Consider the following 20,509-nt stretch of genomic DNA (forward strand, 5'->3'; position numbering starts at 1 on the left):
ACCTGAAAGTACTTCTTTTAAACTCCTCGGCCTAACGTTTACAGGGAATATGAACTGGAATAGATACATTGAGAGCATTGCCAAGGCTGCTGCAAGGAAGGTTGGCTCCCTCTACCGTGCTAGAAAACTACTTACGCCTGACAGTATCCTATACCTCTATAAGGCAACCATTCGCCCATGTATGGAGTACTGTTGTCACATCTGGGATGGTGCATCTGCTTCTTGTCTCTCGCTCCTGGACAGGGTTCAAAAGAGAGTCGCCAACCTGGTAGGTCCTGAACTGTCATCTAGGCTTCAGCCTCTGTCCCATCGACGAGATGTTGCATCCCTTTGCCTGTTCTACAAATACTTCAATGGTGAATGCTCTGATGAACTGCAAACACTTGTACCTCCCCGACATAACTACCCCCTGACAAACCCGACACTAAGTCTCATCCCTTTACAGTAGAGATCCCTAGGTGCAAGAAAGCCTTTTACTCCAATAGTTTCTTCCCCAGAACTGCAGGTCTTTGGAACTCCGTTCCGGGATTCTGCTTTCCTAACTGCAATGATATGCAGAAGTTCAAGTGTAATGTTAACAAACATCTTTCTACTCATCTCCCTTCATAATGACCCCGCTAATTAAGTCCCTGGTAGTAGCCCCTTGCTTCAAAGTGGCACTGTGCCTTGTTTGGGGTGAAAATTGAATTAAAAAAAAAAAAAAAAAAAGAAAAAAAGTACATCATAAGTATGCTCCCGTGAACCAGGTTAGCGACGGATGCGGCCCGGCCCTCGGACAAGAGAGGACATTAGGGTTATATTAATGTGCCGATGACCTAGGACATCACATCTCTGAGATGTGCATGAATGAGTAACCACAAACACATTTTTGAAGCGTCTGGAACTCAGTTTTCTGGGAAAAATATTGAAAAATATAAGGAAAAAGGAAAATGACACAGAAAAAAGTTTTTAAGAAAAGAATTGGGGGAAAAAGAACCCTTGAAAAGAAAACTTATTGAAAAGAAAAAAAAGACTGCCATTGAATTTATCGGAAAGAAAAGAAAGATTGAAATTGAACATAATAGCCAGCCGTCAGAATGCATGAAAAGAAAAATGGTGCAGCAAGGAGGACCACGAGAGACAGAGAAAAGGAGAGATGGAAAGAAATGAAGCAGATAATAAGAGAGGTAAGGGCAGATTTTTATTGGTTCCTATTGCTTCGCTCAAATTTGTTTTCTTGATTAAGTCTTCTGTAACGAAAGTTTTGTCTTAATATGCAAAGTATTGTTGATTTTTCTTCCACCCCCAAAGGAAAAAGTGAAAATGAAATATGTTAGACTGGTTGATATGTCATCGTTGTATAAGAACGGACGCGCATATGTTGTCACTGATATGAGAGAGAGAGAGGGGCAAGTCCCCTTAAAAGGATAGCAGTAAACAGATTTAGTAGACATGGAAGGAAGGAATGTGTTGAGGGGAGAAATGGTTAGAAAAGTCAATATTAGGCTTATCATGAAGGGGAATTTAGTGGCCGTGTGATTGAAAAAAAAAGAGAGAAACAGTGACTAGAAATGAATAAAGAAAAGAAATAAGCAGAATGGAGAGAGCGGTAGATAGATATGGCGAACGGGTTTGGAAACGAACGGGGTTGGAAAAAGAAAAAGAAAAGACGAAGTAGAGATGAGTGAAGAAAAGAAATACAACTACGACAGTTGACAGTTTAAAAAGAAAAAAGAAAATAGAGAAAGAAAAGAAAACATACAGAGAAAGAAAGCGACAGTTGACAGTTTTGGAAGAAAAAATATGCGATCGTTTTGTGGTTTCTGAAATTGAATTGGGTTAGGGTAGAAAAACGAAATGTGTGATTTTGTTTGTATAATTTAAATCATAGTTTATCGGCATGGACTGTAAGGAGATAGTGAGAAATAAATAAGGAATTTCACGAAGTTACCGGCTGATTGGGAAAATGCATAGTCGGTGGTGTCGTGTGGGCGGCGGATTGAGGAGGAAAAATGCATCGAGGAAGCCAGAAAGAATTGGCTAAATACGATGTGATCCCCGCGGAGGGTGTGTGAAAAAGTGCAGAGTGCACTGTGTATGAGCTATAAAAGTAGAAACGGAGAAATGTACAAGGTGTACTGGCTGTAAAGGCATGAAGAAATGTAATAGAAATGCGTCGAGGAAGTCGAATAGAATTGCCCAAAATGGGATGCAAATCCCGCGGAGGGTGTGTGAAAAAGTGCGGAATGCACGGTGTGTAATACATGGAGTTTGACGGTAGATTTAACGAGACACTGGGTGTGTCTGCGTGAGATGCCATGGAAAAGGCATGTAAGAATACGAATATCATGGATATGTGATCTCTTCGCCCAGTCCGCAGTGCATGACAGACACTGTGACCTGACCCACTGGTGAACGGGAAAACTCTTATTTGACCTTTTTATCTCATCGTGCATTATTGCACGATGAGATAAAAAGGTCAAATAAGTGAGAGAGAGAAAAAGACGCTCATGCCGAGATAACCTGAAGAATGGTTGTGAAAAGGGAAACCAAAGAGGGATTGAGAGAAGTATACCGATCCTTAGAGAAATAGAAACCGGCGGTATCGATGCCGTTCTGATTTTGTAATGAATAGAAGCTCTCGTAAAAATAAATTAAAGATGAAGTAATGATTTGCCTGTGTGGTGAGACATTTAGACTGTCAAATAAAGGGACATTTGGTTGGAAAATTTTATTAAAATTAAAGGAAAAAAAAAAACTGAGATTGGGGAAAGCAAGGTTCCTGTCAGCCTAAAAGCGGTGAACCAAGTAGACCAGAAGTAGTTAACTGGGTAGCGGTCTGATAGTTGACTGGGTTGCAACTGTTGGTGCTGTTGTGTGCATGTCGGGCCCTTGTGCGCACATGGTATTGACAGGCTGTGCTACGGACCACTCTCTCAGATGTGCTAGGAAATAGAAACCAATGGGGATAGACAGGAGAGAAACTAAAGCATGTGTACCATGGAATTTGAACCTTAAATCTTGAAGGATAGAACAAATGAAAATTGATAGAACCGTAATTTGATAGAAGAAAAAAAAAATAAATAAAGGGAACTGTTTCGTCTATTTTAATATTTGTATTGAAATGTACTAATTTTTTTTTTGAAAAAAAAAAAAATTTTTTTTAGATGAGGACTGATAACATGTGTAATTGTTGTGTAGCATTCTCACCTGTTGTGAATAGAAAATCAGTTGGCCTGAGAGTTTTCATGAAATGTGAATAATATATTGTTGGAAGTGATATTAAGGCATTTAAACTGTTGAATAGAAAATCACTGGTCTGAGAGTTTTAATAGAGTGTGAGGTGGTAAATTGGTTGGAAGTGGCATTAAAACATTTAGGCTGTCAAAGAAAAAAATCATTTAGCCTGGGAATTTACATAAAAAATGAAATCAATCGCATGGTAAATGGTTTTGAAGCATTTAAACTGTCGAGTAGAATGTCTTAAAGAAACTAACGGTGCTGATATTATTGTTTTGAAAAAATTAAAAATGCTTCAGTCAAGAAGGATTTCTCCTTCACAGGACGGGGATTGAATATGTTGAGTGTAGTGTTGGAACAGTTGTTATACTTGGTCCCTGGCCAGAATGGCGCCGCTGGGACAGATTAAGGAACTGAAGGGCAGGATTGCCTCGGTCGGGGAGGATCTTTCTTTAGCCGGATGAGAATAGTGCATGTTGTGTGTGGCATCATTGTTCTGGGTGAGAGAATGTTAACGTATAAGAAAGAGTCTTGAGAGTTTAGAAAAAACTGCACAGGAAAGTGTGACATTGTGTAAGTATGGTTTGTGAAACATATTGGCTGTGGTGGAGACCTAGTTCTTTGCACCAGGATAGTTAGGGTTAGGGTTAGGATAGTTAGGAGGAACGGTGTTCACCTTCCTTGGCATATAGTGTTGATTTATATTTGGGACTTCTGTGAAGAAATTATAAGTTGTAAATGGAGATGCTCTGTGGGTTAGCAGACAATATTGGGTAGTAGAAGCAAGGGTGTTCTGCAACTTGGCAGGAGATATGCAGTCCATTGAGAAGGTTCTGACGCCAGATGATGAACGAGATAGACTGGATCCAGCATGAAGCCAGAGTGACGGCCGAAATCGACAATGTTGTCACACAGACTTAGGGTCATGCACATTTCGCGTGCCCTGAGCAGCAGAAAGATATTTTCCAGTGACCAGTGAGAGTCTGGTCACCCTTGAGGGGTCCACCACTAGACAAGTAAGAATGTAGCCCTGCTGGGTTGCATCTATGGTCCTGTGAGCTGGGAGTGATGAACACGGCCAGAAGTACATCACAAGTATGCTCCCGTGAACCAGGATAGCAACGGATGCGGCCCGGCCCTCGGACAAGAGAGGGTGTTAGGGTTATATTGAGAGCTCATCAAATCTTGCCCAGTGACACTATGTTGATAGCCAATCTCTGACCCATACATGCCATTCCTCTGGGCAGATACTACTTTGGCAGACATTAGTTTTTGTATGTTATTCTGTACAGTGCTAACATTTTGTTTTAGTTTGCTTATGTTTTTTGTGATCAGTCAACAATGCCAAAATTGTTTTTTGTGATCAGTCAACAATGCCAAAACTGTTAGTTATCATTGTTGGTTAATTGGAGAATCATTCTCTTCAATGCTAAAATATTTGTATTTTTCCTACTTTTCGAGGTTTTTGCTGTCAGTATTTTCATCAAACTGTATGTTTTCCATTTGGCCCTACTTCCCAGCTCTGATGGAGCACTCGACACATTTGTCCAAACCAAACTCCATTCCAATATCTCTGGAAAAGTTATGAATGATCTGCAAGAATCGACCTAAGTCAGCATCTAAGCTGGCATGCAGCTTAAGGTCATCTATGAAGAGCATGTGGTTGAATTTTTGGTTTGGGTTTTATTGGCGGCCCTGGCTTGGATTGTAGACACTCTAATTTTTATGGAGTAACTTGCTTTACGGATCTATTGCCAGACAGAAGAGTATTCCCTTTGAAGATTCCTCTTCTGATCTTGATGACAGGGATTTTTACAATTTCTATTGCATGGTTTTATGCCATTATTGTTTTCCACATTTTTACATGATTACTAAATGGATTTTATATAAATCAATACGTATGTAGTAGAGATTTAGAAGGCTATCACAATGCAAGGAATGAAATATAGTCATTGTTGGTGAAAGGAGACGAGAACAAGTGGCAATTTACAAATCAATAAGTACATACATATATGTTTATATATACATATATTTATTCAGTTGTATTAGCTACAAACGTCTTACTTGTTATGTCTGCGACAATATCCATTATTAATTTCGGAAAAAAATTCCCTTTTCAAATGGTAGACGTGACAGATCGATTCAAAGCATGCTAGATAAAGAAGCGGAAGTTGGATAGCTGTGTAGGGCCCTGGAGCAAACGTGAGGAGGGGATTTATGTATGGTCTGATTAGGTAATTAACATGTTTATATTTTTATTTATTTTTATTTATTTATTAGTTTTTGTTAAGTTTTTTTTTTAGTTTATAACTGGTTGCTTTAGAGTGAGCTTTTTATAATTTTGATGTTCTCTGTCTATTTTGTTGTCTTTATTGTTATTATTATTTATTTATTTTTTTTTTCTGCTGACATGTATTAGGTGGAATGACTTTGTGTATCTAGGTCACGTAAGTCGTAGTAGGTTGCGTCCAGTTAGCTTTTGAAAGATAAAAGTAGAAGTGGGATGTGAGAGAGGAGGAGAGGGGAAGGGTTCGGGATGGTTCGCTCCCAGTTGGCTGCTGGGTGTTTAGGTTGGTGTTGCGGTTGTCAGGAATAGGAAGATAGGTGGGAAGGGGTGGCACTGGGTTGACATTCCTTGGGAGTTGTTTGAATAGGTGGGTTGACTTAAATCAAAGGTTTTTTTTTAAATTGGTTTATGTTACTTCAGTTAACTATTTTTTTTTTAAATTATTTTTTGTTTATATATATATATATATATATATATATATATATATATATTATGATATGATTACTGAATGGATTTTATATAAATCAAGGTACCACAGGTTACTCTGCCTCTCTCTACAATCCTCAAGTATGATCTTATTAATCAACACATGATCATTGATGCCTAAACACTCCATCCTGTTCTTTTTCCAGATATACTAACAGAAGAAAATAGATGATGTTTGCAACCATACCGGTGAATAGTTGTGAGACAACAGATGGATCTGTACTTATTAGGGCATTGTGTTTCACTTGTGTTGAATATGAAGGTTGTATCACCTTTTAACATCCATGCTGGTGTGGCTTCTTCACCCCTCAATAGTGAAGCAACTTTCATTATGCACCTTTGAATGTATTGTCAAACCACTTGCTAATTTACAAACCAATCCACAAATATTACGACAATACTTGGATGGTCTGTGTGGCAACACATCCTGATAAAAATGTTGGTCTTGCCTAACATTGTGTGAATTCACGTGGTTTATCAAACTTTAAACAAAAGTAATCTGCTACAGATTGTACATTTCACTTGTTAAAAATCGTCAGAAATTGCAGATTCATCCTGCTTTTTGAGAGCATATTTGAATACATGTTTAATATTTGAATACATGTTTAATATTTGAATACATGTTTAATATTTGAATACATGTTTAATATTTGAATACAGCATGTTTAATACATTTCTTCCTCAAACTTTCTACATCTTTCTCTGTCTACTTTTCTACAATGATTTTGACCCACAGTTTGAATTTCCTAGTTATTCATATGAATTTCCAGCAACTAAAGGTTATTCCTCAGTGCATCCTTAAACCTTTTCATAGGTTTCTGCTACAATCTGTTTTCCATGGAAAGCTCACCATACAGCAGTTGTTTTGGTAGTTTCATTTCTTACCTTCACAAATTTACAATCCAGTCCAACACATTTAATTTTTAACAATCCTCATTTCTAGCTGCAGTTGTTTGATTGTTCAAGGACAGCAGTATCAGTATAAATAATTATTTCATAATAAATATTTAATTATCTATATACATATACGTTTCATCGATACAGAATTATCAGTGTAGCAATAATCATCCAACTAATATTCAATATTTTACACTTTTGATAAAACCTCTCCAGAGTTTTGAGATGTCTTCAGTATATCATCCATGTTTCTGATGCATACAATAGACAAAATGAGACACATGTCTCATACACACTGATTCCTTTATCCAACCATACATGCTTTTCAAATTTACCTGAGCTATATTGTGAGTTATTTCAGCATCTAAGGTTCCATCTCTACTCAGCATATTACCAAAATATTTAAAGATATCAGAGACCTTCAATTTCCTCCCACCAACCAGAATAGTTGGTTCCAGATATGACACACCAGAGGTGAATACATAACGTTTTTTTCTTAAACTAGTGATCAGACCGAAAGCTTTGCAAAGCATTGGAAAATTTATCCATTGTCAACTGCATATCCTTCTCTGTGTGTGCAACAAGATCTGTGTCATCTGCACAAAGGTAGGTTTTTGAATCCGCACTCGAACGTCAAAGATTGAACAGTCCATCAGAAGCTCAAAAACACAAAGACACTCCAACATCACTGTCTTCAAAAAGCATAAACAAGAATTGTGGCAAAATAAATTGAAAAAAGCATAGATACTGACATGTCAGCCCACTTGACTCCATTATTTACTGATATTGGTTGAGACAATATACCATTAATGTTCACTCGGAACTTCATGTTCTGATGCAACTCTTTCAACATTTCTATGAAATGAACAGGAAATCCAAGTTTGTCTAGAATAATCCAGAGTGCATCATGATTGATGATGCCGAAAGCTTTGACCAAGTCTTGGTACAACGACACCTGTGGCATCTTGCAGTTTTCCATTAATTGGCAAGCAGAGAAAATCATGTCAATTGTGCCATGCATTTCTGAACCCAGATTGGCTTTCAGGAATGATGCAGAGGCAAATATACATAAACATAATTCAACAGAATCTTTGCTAACACCTTACCTACAGCTACAAGCAACATGATTCCTCTATAATCACCACATTCAGACTAATATATAAAATTATTTAAGAATAAATATTTAATTATTACCTATACGTATTATATTATACATATACACATTAGTGTAGGAATAACCATAAGCCAGTTGTACAATTTGTATCCCAGAACAAGCCTCATCTTTAATTCAATTCCTAACTGATGAGACTACTAATAAGATAAGAAATAAATCATATTTATAAATCAAGTGGGCAGACAATTACAACAGTCTTCAACAGAACGGAACTTACATTTACGAGGTGCCTTAAATAAGTTTCCAGACTTTTTTCATATGGACACTTTTCTTGACAGCACACACATGAAGCTCTAGCCACTTTGAAGTAATCTCCTCCAGCTGCAATGCACTTGTTGCACCGTTCCAACAACTTCTGAAAGACCCCATGGAAGTCCTCTTGTATGAGTGTTTCAATGACCCTCATCGCAGCCTTTTTCATCTCCTCAATTGTCTCATAACGACAGCCGCTAAGGTTTGCCTTAAGCTTAGGCAATAACCAAAACTCACTGGGAGCAAGGTCTGAACTATAGGGAAGGTGAGGAATGGTCTTGATGCTCATCTTGGTCAAATAGTCTGAGACAAGGATGGAGTACCCTTTGGGACAAACTTCATGCAAATCTTCCGCATCTTCAGTTCCTCGTGAATAATTTTGTACAGTTCCCACATTGACATCAAACTGTGCACTTATTGTCTCTTTAGACACATGATGGTCCATCCATGAAATTCTTTATTTGGCAAATCAACTCTGGTATTCTGACTTCCTTACTCCTCCCTTAGCTTTTGTCATCCTTCACAGACTCCCTACCTTCCTTGAATCTCTTATGCCACTCAAAAACTGATGCTCGATTCATGCAAGATTGTCCAAAAGCAGTCTGAAGCATCTCATATGTTTCTGTGTTATTTTATTTTCAAGTTTAAACAGAATTTTATTGCATATTGTTCTTCGAAAGTATCATCATGTTCAGATTGCAGTTTTTAAATTCACCAACTGTTATAATCAGGCATTAGTAGGGTATATTCCAATTCCTTCTGTAGCTGTTCATTTGAACTTGAAATCATAAAAATTAGTCAGTCATCTCATAAGATGTATAGCAATAACATAGTGAATTTTCAAGAATCTACAACAATTTTAAATGCGTGTACAAAAAAGACTGGAAACTTATTGAAGGCATATCCTGTAGCTGAGATTGGAGAGTTTTATTATTACTTATTAAATGTTCAAACTTTTATTATTACTCATTAAGTGTTCAAGCTTTTATTATTACTCATTGAATGTTCAAGCTTTTATTATTACTCATTAAGTGTTCAAGCTTTTATTATTACTCATTAAATATTCAAGCTTTTATTATTACTCATTGAATATTCAAGCTTTTATTATTACTCATTAAATGTTCAAGCTTTTATTATTACTCATTAAATGTTCAAGCTTTTATTATTACTCATTAAATATTCAAGCTTTTATTATTACTCATTAAATGTTCAAGGTTTTATTATTATTCATTAAATGTTCAAGCTTTTATTATTACTCATTAAATATTCAAGCTTTTATTATTACTCATTAAATATTCAAGCTTTTATTATCACTCATTAAATGTTCAAGCTTTTATTATTACTCATTAAGTGTTCAAGCTTTTATTATTACTCATTGAATGTTCAAGCTTTTATTATTACTCATTAAATAATCAAGCTTTTATTATTACTCATTAAATATTTAAGCTTTTGTTATTACTCATTAAATATTCAAGCTTTGTTTATTTCTTATTAAATATTCAAGCTTTTATTATTACTCATTGAATGTTCAAGCTTTGTTTATTACTCATAAAATGTTCAAGCTTTTATTATTACTCATTAAATGTTCAAGCTTTTATTATTACTCATTAAATATTCAAGCTTTTATTATTACTCATTAAATATTCAAGCTTTTATTATTACTCATTAAATATTCACGCTTTTATTATTACTCATTAAATATTCAAGCTTTTATTATTACTCATTAAATATTCAAGCTTTTATTATTACTCATTAAATATTCACGCTTTTATTATAACTCATTAAATATTCAAGCTTTAATTATTACTCATAAAATGTTCAAGCTTTTATTATTACTCATTAAATGTTCAAGCATTTATTATTACTCATTAAATGTTCAAGCTTTGTTCATTACTCATAAAATATTCAAGCTTTTATTATTACTCATTAAATGTTCAAGCTTTTATTATTACTCATTAAATGTTCAAGCTTTTATTATTACTCATTAAATGTTCAAGCTTTTATTATTACTCATTAAATGTTCAAGCTTTTATTATTACTCATTAAATAATCAAGCTTTTATTATTACTCATTAAATATTTAAGCTTTTGTTATTACTCATTAAATATTCAAGCTTTGTTTATTTCTTATTAAATATTCAAGCTTTTATTATTACTCATTGAATGTTCAAGCTTTGTTTATTACTCATAAAATGTTCAAGCTTTTATTATTACTCATTAAATGTTCAAGCTTTTATTATTACTCATTAAATATTCAAGCTTTTATTATTACTCATTAAATATTCAAGCTTTTATTATTACTCATTAAATGTTGAAGCTTTTATTATTACTCATTAAATGTTCAAGCTTTTATTATTACTCATTAAATATTCAAGCTGTTATTATTACTCATTAAATATTCAAGCTTTGTTTATTACTCATTAAATGTTCAAGCTTTTATTATTACTCATTGAATGTTCAAGCTTTTATTATTACTCATTAAATATTCAAGCTTTTATTATTACTCATAAAATGTTCAAGCTTTTATTATTACTCATTAAATGTTCAAGCTTTTATTATTACTCATTAAATGTTCAAGCTTTTATTATTACTCATTAAATGTTCAAGCTTTTATTATTACTCATTAAATGTTCAAGCTTTTATTATTACTCATTAAATATTCAAGCTTTTATTATTACTCATTAAATATTCAAGCTTTTATTATTACTCATTAAATGTTGAAGCTTTTGTTATTACTCATTAAATGTTCAAGCTTTTATTATTACTCATTAAATATTCAAGCTGTTATTATTACTCATTAAATATTCAAGCTTTGTTTATTACTCATTAAATGTTCAAGTTTTTATTATTACTCATTGAATGTTCAAGCTTTTATTATTACTCATTAAATATTCAAGCTTTTATTATTACTCATAAAATGTTCAAGCTTTTATTATTACTCATTAAATGTTCAAGCTTTTATTATTACTCATTAAATATTCAAGCTGTTATTATTACTCATTAAATGTTCAAGCTTTTATTATTACTCATTAAATGTTCAAGCTTTGTTCATTACTCATTAAATATTCAAGCTTTTATTATTACTCATAAAATATTCAAGCTTTTATTATTACTAATTAAATGTTCAAGCTTTTATTATTACTCATTAAATATTCAAGCTTTGTTTATTACTCATTAAATATTCAAGCTGTTATTATTACTCATTAAATATTCAAGCTTTTATTATAACTCATTAAATGTTCAAGCTTTTATTATTACTCATTAAATGTTCAAGCTTTTATTATTACTCATTAAATATTCAAGCTTTTATTATTACTCATTAAATATTCAAGCTTTGTTTATTACTCATTAAATATTCAAGCTTTTATTATTTATTATTAAATATTCAAGCTTTTATTATTACTCATTAAATGTTCAAGCTTTTATTATTACTCATTAAATGTTCAAGCTTTTATTATTTATTATTAAATATTCAAGCTTTGTTTATTACTCATTAAATATTCAAGCTTTTATTATTTATTATTAAATATTCAAGCTTTTATTATAACTCATTAAATGTTCAAGCTTTTATTATTACTCATTAAATGTTCAAGCTTTTATTATTACTCATTAAATGTTCAAGCTTTTATTATTTATTATTAAATATTCAAGCTTTTATTATTACTCATTAAATGTTCAAGCTTTTATTATTACTCATTAAATGTTCAAGCTTTTATTATTACTCATTAAATGTTCAAGCTTTGTTTATTACTCATTAAATGTTCAAGCTTTTATTATTACTCATTAAATGTTCAAGCTTTTATTATTACTCATTAAATATTCAAGCTTTTATTATTACTCATTAAATATTCAAGCTTTTATTATTACTCATTAAATGTTGAAGCTTTTATTATTACTCATTAAATGTTCAAGCTTTTATTATTACTCATTAAATATTCAAGCTGTTATTATTACTCATTAAATATTCAAGCTTTGTTTATTACTCATTAAATGTTCAAGCTTTTATTATTACTCATTGAATGTTCAAGCTTTTATTATTACTCATTAAATATTCAAGCTTTTATTATTACTCATTAAATGTTCAAGCTTTTATTATTACTCATTAAATGTTCAAGCTTTTATTATTACTCATTAAATGTTCAAGCTTTTATTATTACTCATTAAATGTTCAAGCTTTTATTATTACTCATTAGATGTTCAAGCTTTGTTCATTACTCATTAAATATTCAAGCTTTTATTATTACTCATAAAATATTCAAGCTTTTATTATTACTCATTAAATGTTCAAGCTTTTATTATTACTCATTAAATATTCAAGCTTTGTTTATTACTCATTAAATATTCAAGCTGTTATTATTACTCATTAAATATTCAAGCTTTTATTATAACTCATTAAATGTTCAAGCTTTTATTATTACTCATTAAGTGTTCAAGCTTTTATTATTACTCATTGAATGTTCAAGCTTTTATTATTACTCATTAAAAAATCAAGCTTTTATTATTACTCATTAAATAGTTAAGCTTTTGTTATTACTCATTAAATATTCAAGCTTTGTTTATTTCTTATTAAATATTCAAGCTTTTATTATTACTCATTGAATGTTCAAGCTTTGTTTATTACTCATAAAATGTTCAAGCTTTTAATATTACTCATTAAATGTTCAAGCTTTTATTATTACTCATTAAATATTCAAGCTTTTATTATTACTCATTAAATATTCAAGCTTTTATTATTACTCATTAAATATTCACGCTTTTATTATTACTCATTAAATATTCAAGCTTTTATTATTACTCATTAAATATTCAAGCTTTTATTATTACTCATTAAATATTCACGCTTTTATTATTACTCATTAAATATTCAAGCTTTTATTATTACTCATAAAATGTTCAAGCTTTTATTATTACTCATTAAATGTTCAAGCTTTTATTATTACTCATTAAATGTTCAAGCTTTGTTCATTACTCATTAAATATTCAAGCTTTGTTTATTACTCATTAAATGTTCAAGCTTTTATTATTACTCATTAAATGTTCAAGCTTCTATTATTACTCATTAAATGTTCAAGCTTTTATTATTACTCATTAAATATTCAAGCTTCTATTATTACTCATTAAATATTCAAGCTTTTATTATTACTCATTAAATATTCAAGCTTTTATTATTACTCATTAAATATTCAAGCTTTTATTATTACTCATTAAATGTTCAAGCTTTTATTATTACTCATTAAATGTTCAAGCTTTTATTATTACTCATTAAATGTTCAAGCTTTTATTATTACTCATTAAATAATCAAGCTTTTATTATTACTCATTAAATATTTAAGCTTTTGTTATTACTCATTAAATATTCAAGCTTTGTTTATTTCTTATTAAATATTCAAGCTTTTATTATTACTCATTGAATGTTCAAGCTTTGTTTATTACTCATAAAATGTTCAAGCTTTTATTATTACTCATTAAATGTTCAAGCTTTTATTATTACTCATTAAATATTCAAGCTTTTATTATTACTCATTAAATATTCAAGCTTTTATTATTACTCATTAAATGTTGAAGCTTTTATTATTACTCATTAAATGTTCAAGCTTTTATTATTACTCATTAAATATTCAAGCTGTTATTATTACTCATTAAATATTCAAGCTTTGTTTATTACTCATTAAATGTTCAAGCTTTTATTATTACTCATTAAATGTTCAAGCTTTTATTATTACTCATTAAATATTCAAGCTTTGTTTATTACTCATTAAATATTCAAGCTTTTATTATTTATTATTAAATATTCAAGCTTTTATTATTACTCATTAAATGTTCAAGCTTTTATTATTACTCATTAAATGTTCAAGCTTTTATTATTACTCATTAAATGTTCAAGCTTTTATTATTACTCATTAAATGTTCAAGCTTTGTTCATTACTCATTAAATATTCAAGCTTTTATTATTACTCATAAAATATTCAAGCTTTTATTATTACTCATTAAATGTTCAAGCTTTTATTATTACTCATTAAATATTTAAGCTTTTGTTATTACTCATTAAATATTCAAGCTTTGTTTATTTCTTATTAAATATTCAAGCTTTTATTATTACTCATTGAATGTTCAAGCTTTGTTTATTACTCATAAAATGTTCAAGCTTTTATTATTACTCATTAAATGTTCAAGCTTTTATTATTACTCATTAAATATTCAAGCTTTTATTATTACTCATTAAATATTCAAGCTTTTATTATTACTCATTAAATATTCACGCTTTTATTATTACTCATTAAATATTCAAGCTTTTATTATTACTCATTAAATATTCAAGCTTTTATTATTACTCATTAAATATTCACGCTTTTATTATTACTCATTAAATATTCAAGCTTTTATTATTACTCATAAAATGTTCAAGCTTTTATTATTACTCATTAAATGTTCAAGCTTTGTTCATTACTCATTAAATATTCAAGCTTTGTTTATTACTCATTAAATGTTCAAGCTTTTATTATTACTCATTAAATGTTCAAGCTTTTATTATTACTCATTAAATGTTCAAGCTTTGTTCATTACTCATTAAATATTCAAGCTTTTATTATTACTCATTAAATGTTCAAGCTTTTATTATTACTCATTAAATGTTCAAGCTTTTATTATTACTCATTAAATGTTCAAGCTTTTATTATTACTCATTAAATAATCAAGCTTTTATTATTACTCATTAAATATTTAAGCTTTTGTTATTACTCATTAAATATTCAAGCTTTGTTTATTTCTTATTAAATATTCAAGCTTTTATTATTACTCATTGAATGTTCAAGCTTTGTTTATTACTCATAAAATGTTCAAGCTTTTATTATTACTCATTAAATGTTCAAGCTTTTATTATTACTCATTAAATATTCAAACTTTTATTATTACTCATTAAATATTCAAGCTTTTATTATTACTCATTAAATGTTGAAGCTTTTATTATTACTCATTAAATGTTCAAGCTTTTATTATTACTCATTAAATATTCAAGCTGTTATTATTACTCATTAAATATTCAAGCTTTGTTTATTACTCATTAAATGTTCAAGCTTTTATTATTACTCATTAAATGTTCAAGCTTTTATTATTACTCATTAAATATTCAAGCTTTGTTTATTACTCATTAAATGTTCAAGCTTTTATTATTTATTATTAAATATTCAAGCTGTTATTATTACTCATTAAATGTTCAAGCTTTTATTATTACTCATTAAATGTTCAAGCTTTTATTATTTATTATTAAATATTCAAGCTTTGTTTATTACTCATTAAATATTCAAGCTTTTATTATTTATTATTAAATATTCAAGCTTTTATTATTACTCATTAAATATTCAAGCTTTTATTATTTATTATTAAATATTCAAGCTTTTATTATTTATTATTAAATATTCAAGCTTTGTTTATTACTCATTAAATATTCAAGCTTTTATTATTATTATTAAATATTCAAGCTTTTATTATTACTCATTAAATGTTCAAGCTTTTATTATTACTCATTAAATGTTCAAGCTTTTATTATAACTCATTAAATGTTCAAGCTTTGTTCATTACTCATTAAATATTCAAGCTTTTATTATTTATTATTAAATATTCAAGCTTTTATTATTACTCATTAAATGTTCAAGCTTTTATTATTACTCATTAAATGTTCAAGCTTTTATTATTTATTATTAAATATTCAAGCTTTGTTTATTACTCATTAAATATTCAAGCTTTTATTATTTATTATTAAATATTCAAGCTTTTATTATTACTCATTAAATATTCAAGCTTTTATTATTTATTATTAAATATTCAAGCTTTTATTATTTATTATTAAATATTCAAGCTTTGTTTATTACTCATTAAATATTCAAGCTTTTATTATTTATTATTAAATATTCAAGCTTTTATTATTACTCATTAAATGTTCAAGCTTTTATTATTACTCATTAAATGTTCAAGCTTTTATTATTACTCATTAAATGTTCAAGCTTTGTTCATTACTCATTAAATATTCAAGCTTTTATTATTTATTATTAAATATTCAAGCTTTTATTATTACTCATTAAATGTTCAAGCTTTTATTATTACTCACTAAATGTTCAAGCTTTTATTATTACTCATTAAATATTCAAGCTTTTATTATTACTCATTAAATATTCAAGCTTTTATTATTACTCACTAAATGTTCAAGCTTTTATTATCACTCACTAAATGTTCAAGCCGCAAGATAGAAATTAATTTCCTGAACAAAAGTATTTCATCATTTTTATGTCCCATCAAGATATAATGTTACTATACCTTATGTCTAGAATCTTTATTCGATTATGATAAAAACTCACTACATCATTTTGATTCTAGAAAATGTTTATAATTGAAGGATTTAAATTCCGATATAAAACCATGGAAATGATATTACTTACCCGCCACGGGAAGAACTGATCTTTTTTGTTAGCAAAGCCTAAATTTCCGAATTTATTTTTACCCCACATGTACAAATCACCACGATCTGAAAAATAAGCAACAGAATCAGTTAGTTTTTTTTCCAAAAGCTTTTTTTTTTCATAAACAATTAAAAAAAAATATTTTGAAATACATTTTTAATATTGTTTTGTTTTTGTCAATTGCCAAATTATATTTATTCATAATTGTTTGTTTTTTTCATTTATACATTTAACAAATTTTTTTATAAATTTTTATGACATTTCAACCATGTACATTCTGTCCTTCCTCACATGCCATTAGATGAAACATGTGTTGCTGTGTGTTGATTATTAACATTGAATATTTTTCAACATTTGAAGATTCATCAATCAAATGCATCAATCAAGTTTCATGACAACACATTAAAATCACATTATTATTAAAATGAAGATTTCACATTATTATTAAAATGAAGATTTCACATTATTATTAAAATGAAGATTTAAAATTATTATTAAAATGAAGATTTCACATTATTATTAAGATGAAGATTTAAAATTATTATTAAAATGAAGATTTAACATTTTTTTTTTATGAAGATTTCACATTATTATTAAGATCAAAATTTCACATTATTATTAAAATGAAGATTTAAAATTATTATTAAAATGAAGATTTCACATTATTTTTTAGATGAAGATTTCACATTATTATTAAGATGAAGATTTAACATTATTATTAAGATGAAGATTTAAAATTATTATTAAAATGAAGATTTCACATTATTATTAAAGTGAAGATTTCACATTATTATTAAAATGAAGATTTCACATTATTTTTAAAATGAAGATTTCACATTATTTTTAAAATTAAGATTTCACATTATTTTTAAAATGAAGATTTCACATTATTATTAAAGTGAAGATTTCACATTATTATTAAAATGACGATTTCACATTATTTTTAAGATGAAGATTTCACATTATTTTTAAAATGAAGATTTCACATTATTATTAAGATGAAGATTTCACATTATTATTAAGATGAAGATTTCACATTATTTTTAAAATGACGATTTCACATTATTATTAAGATAAAGATTTCGCATTATTATTAAAATGAAGATTTCACATTATTATTAAGATGAAGATTTCACATTATTATTAAAATGAAGATTTACCATTATTATTAAAATGACGATTTCACATTATTATTAAGATGAAGATTTCACATTATTATTAAAATGACGATTTCACATTATTATTAAGATGAAGATTTCACATTATTATTAAAATGAAGATTTCACATTATTATTAAGATGAAGATTTCACATTATTATTAAGATGAAGATTTCACATTATTTTTAAAATGACGATTTCACATTATTATTAAAATGAAGATTTCACATTATTATTAAAATGACGATTTCACATTATTATTAAAATTAAGATTTCACATTATTATTAAAATGAAGATTTCACATTATTATTAAAATGAAGATTTCACATTATTTTTTAGATGAAGATTTCACATTATTTTTAAAATGACGATTTCACATTATTTTTAAAATGAAGATTTCACATTATTATTAAAATGAAGATTTCACATTATTTTTTAGATGAAGATTTCACATTATTATTAAAGTAAAGATTTCAAATTATTATTAAAATGAAGATTTCACATTATTATTAAAATGACGATTTCCCATTATTATTAAAATGAAGATTTCACATTATTATTAAAATGACGATTTCACATTATTTTTAAAATTAAGATTTCACATTATTATTAAAATGAAGATTTCACATTATTATTAAAATGAGGATTTCACATTATTATTAAAATGACGATTTCACATTATTTTTAAAAAATGACGATTTCACATTATTATTAAAATGACGATTTCACATTATTATCAAAATGACGATTTCACATTATTATTAAAATGAAGATTTCACATTATTATTAAAATGAAGATTTCACATTATTTTTTTTATGAAGATTTCACATTATTTTTTAGATGAAGATTTCACATTATTATTAAAATTAAGATTTCACATTATTTTTTAGATGAAGATTTCACATTATTTTTAAAATTAAGATTTCACATTATTTTTAAAATGAAGATTTCACATTATTTTTAAAATTAAGATTTCACATTATTTTTAAAATTAAGATTTCACATTATTTTTTAGATGAAGATTTCACATTATTTTTTAGATGAAGATTTCACATTATTTTTAAAATTAAGATTTCACATTATTATTAAAATTAAGATTTCACATTATTTTTAAAATTAAGATTTCACATTATTTTTTAGATGAAGATTTAACATTATTATTAAAATGACGATTTCACATTATTTTTAAAATTAAGATTTCACATTATTATTAAAATGAAGATTTCACATTATTTTTTAGATGAAGATTTCACATTATTATTAAGATCAAAATTTCACATTATTATTAAAATGAAGATTTAAAATTATTATTAAAATGAAGATTTCACATTATTTTTTAGATGAAGATTTCACATTATTATTAAGATGAAGATTTAACATTATTATTAAGATGAAGATTTAAAATTATTATTAAAATGAAGATTTCACATTATTATTAAAGTGAAGATTTCACATTATTATTAAAATGAAGATTTCACATTATTTTTAAAATGAAGATTTCACATTATTTTTAAAATTAAGATTTCACATTATTTTTAAAATGAAGATTTCACATTATTATTAAAGTGAAGATTTCACATTATTATTAAAATGACGATTTCACATTATTTTTAAGATGAAGATTTCACATTATTTTTAAAATGAAGATTTCACATTATTATTAAGATGAAGATTTCACATTATTATTAAGATGAAGATTTCACATTATTTTTAAAATGACGATTTCACATTATTATTAAGATAAAGATTTCGCATTATTATTAAAATGAAGATTTCACATTATTATTAAGATGAAGATTTCACATTATTATTAAAATGAAGATTTCACATTATTATTAAAATGACGATTTCACATTATTATTAAGATGAAGATTTCACATTATTATTAAAATGACGATTTCACATTATTATTAAGATGAAGATTTCACATTATTATTAAAATGAAGATTTCACATTATTATTAAGATGAAGATTTCACATTATTATTAAGATGAAGATTTCACATTATTTTTAAAATGACGATTTCACATTATTATTAAAATGAAGATTTCACATTATTATTAAAATGACGATTTCACATTATTATTAAAATTAAGATTTCACATTATTATTAAAATGAAGATTTCACATTATTATTAAAATGAAGATTTCACATTATTTTTTAGATGAAGATTTCACATTATTTTTAAAATGACGATTTCACATTATTTTTAAAATGAAGATTTCACATTATTATTAAAATGAAGATTTCACATTATTTTTTAGATGAAGATTTCACATTATTATTAAAGTGAAGATTTCAAATTATTATTAAAATGAAGATTTCACATTATTATTAAAATGACGATTTCCCATTATTATTAAAATGAAGATTTCACATTATTATTAAAATGACGATTTCACATTATTTTTAAAATTAAGATTTCACATTATTATTAAAATGAAGATTTCACATTATTATTAAAATGAGGATTTCACATTATTAATAAAATGACGATTTCACATTATTTTTAAAAAATGACGATTTCACATTATTATTAAAATGACGATTTCACATTATTATCAAAATGACGATTTCACAT

General features: G+C 27.5%; 1 protein-coding gene across 4 annotated transcripts in view; it reads right to left on the minus strand.

Moving 5' to 3' along the window:
* The window catches only part of LOC145279874 (RCC1-like G exchanging factor-like protein), an 81,734-nt gene that overhangs the window by 10,169 nt on the left and 51,056 nt on the right, over nt 1-20,509 (minus strand). For all 4 annotated transcript variants that reach the window (XM_080131333.1, XM_080131331.1, XM_080131334.1 and 1 more), the window contains exon 12: nt 16,747-16,832. In XM_080131333.1, coding sequence (XP_079987459.1) covers nt 16,747-16,832 — 86 coding nt within the window. The remainder of the gene's footprint in view (nt 1-16,746; nt 16,833-20,509) is intronic.

This window comes from Euprymna scolopes, chromosome 7, assembly GCF_053919585.1.
Source record: "Euprymna scolopes isolate OS-2025 chromosome 7, ASM5391958v1, whole genome shotgun sequence".
NCBI classification, from domain to species: domain Eukaryota; kingdom Metazoa; phylum Mollusca; class Cephalopoda; order Sepiida; family Sepiolidae; genus Euprymna; species Euprymna scolopes.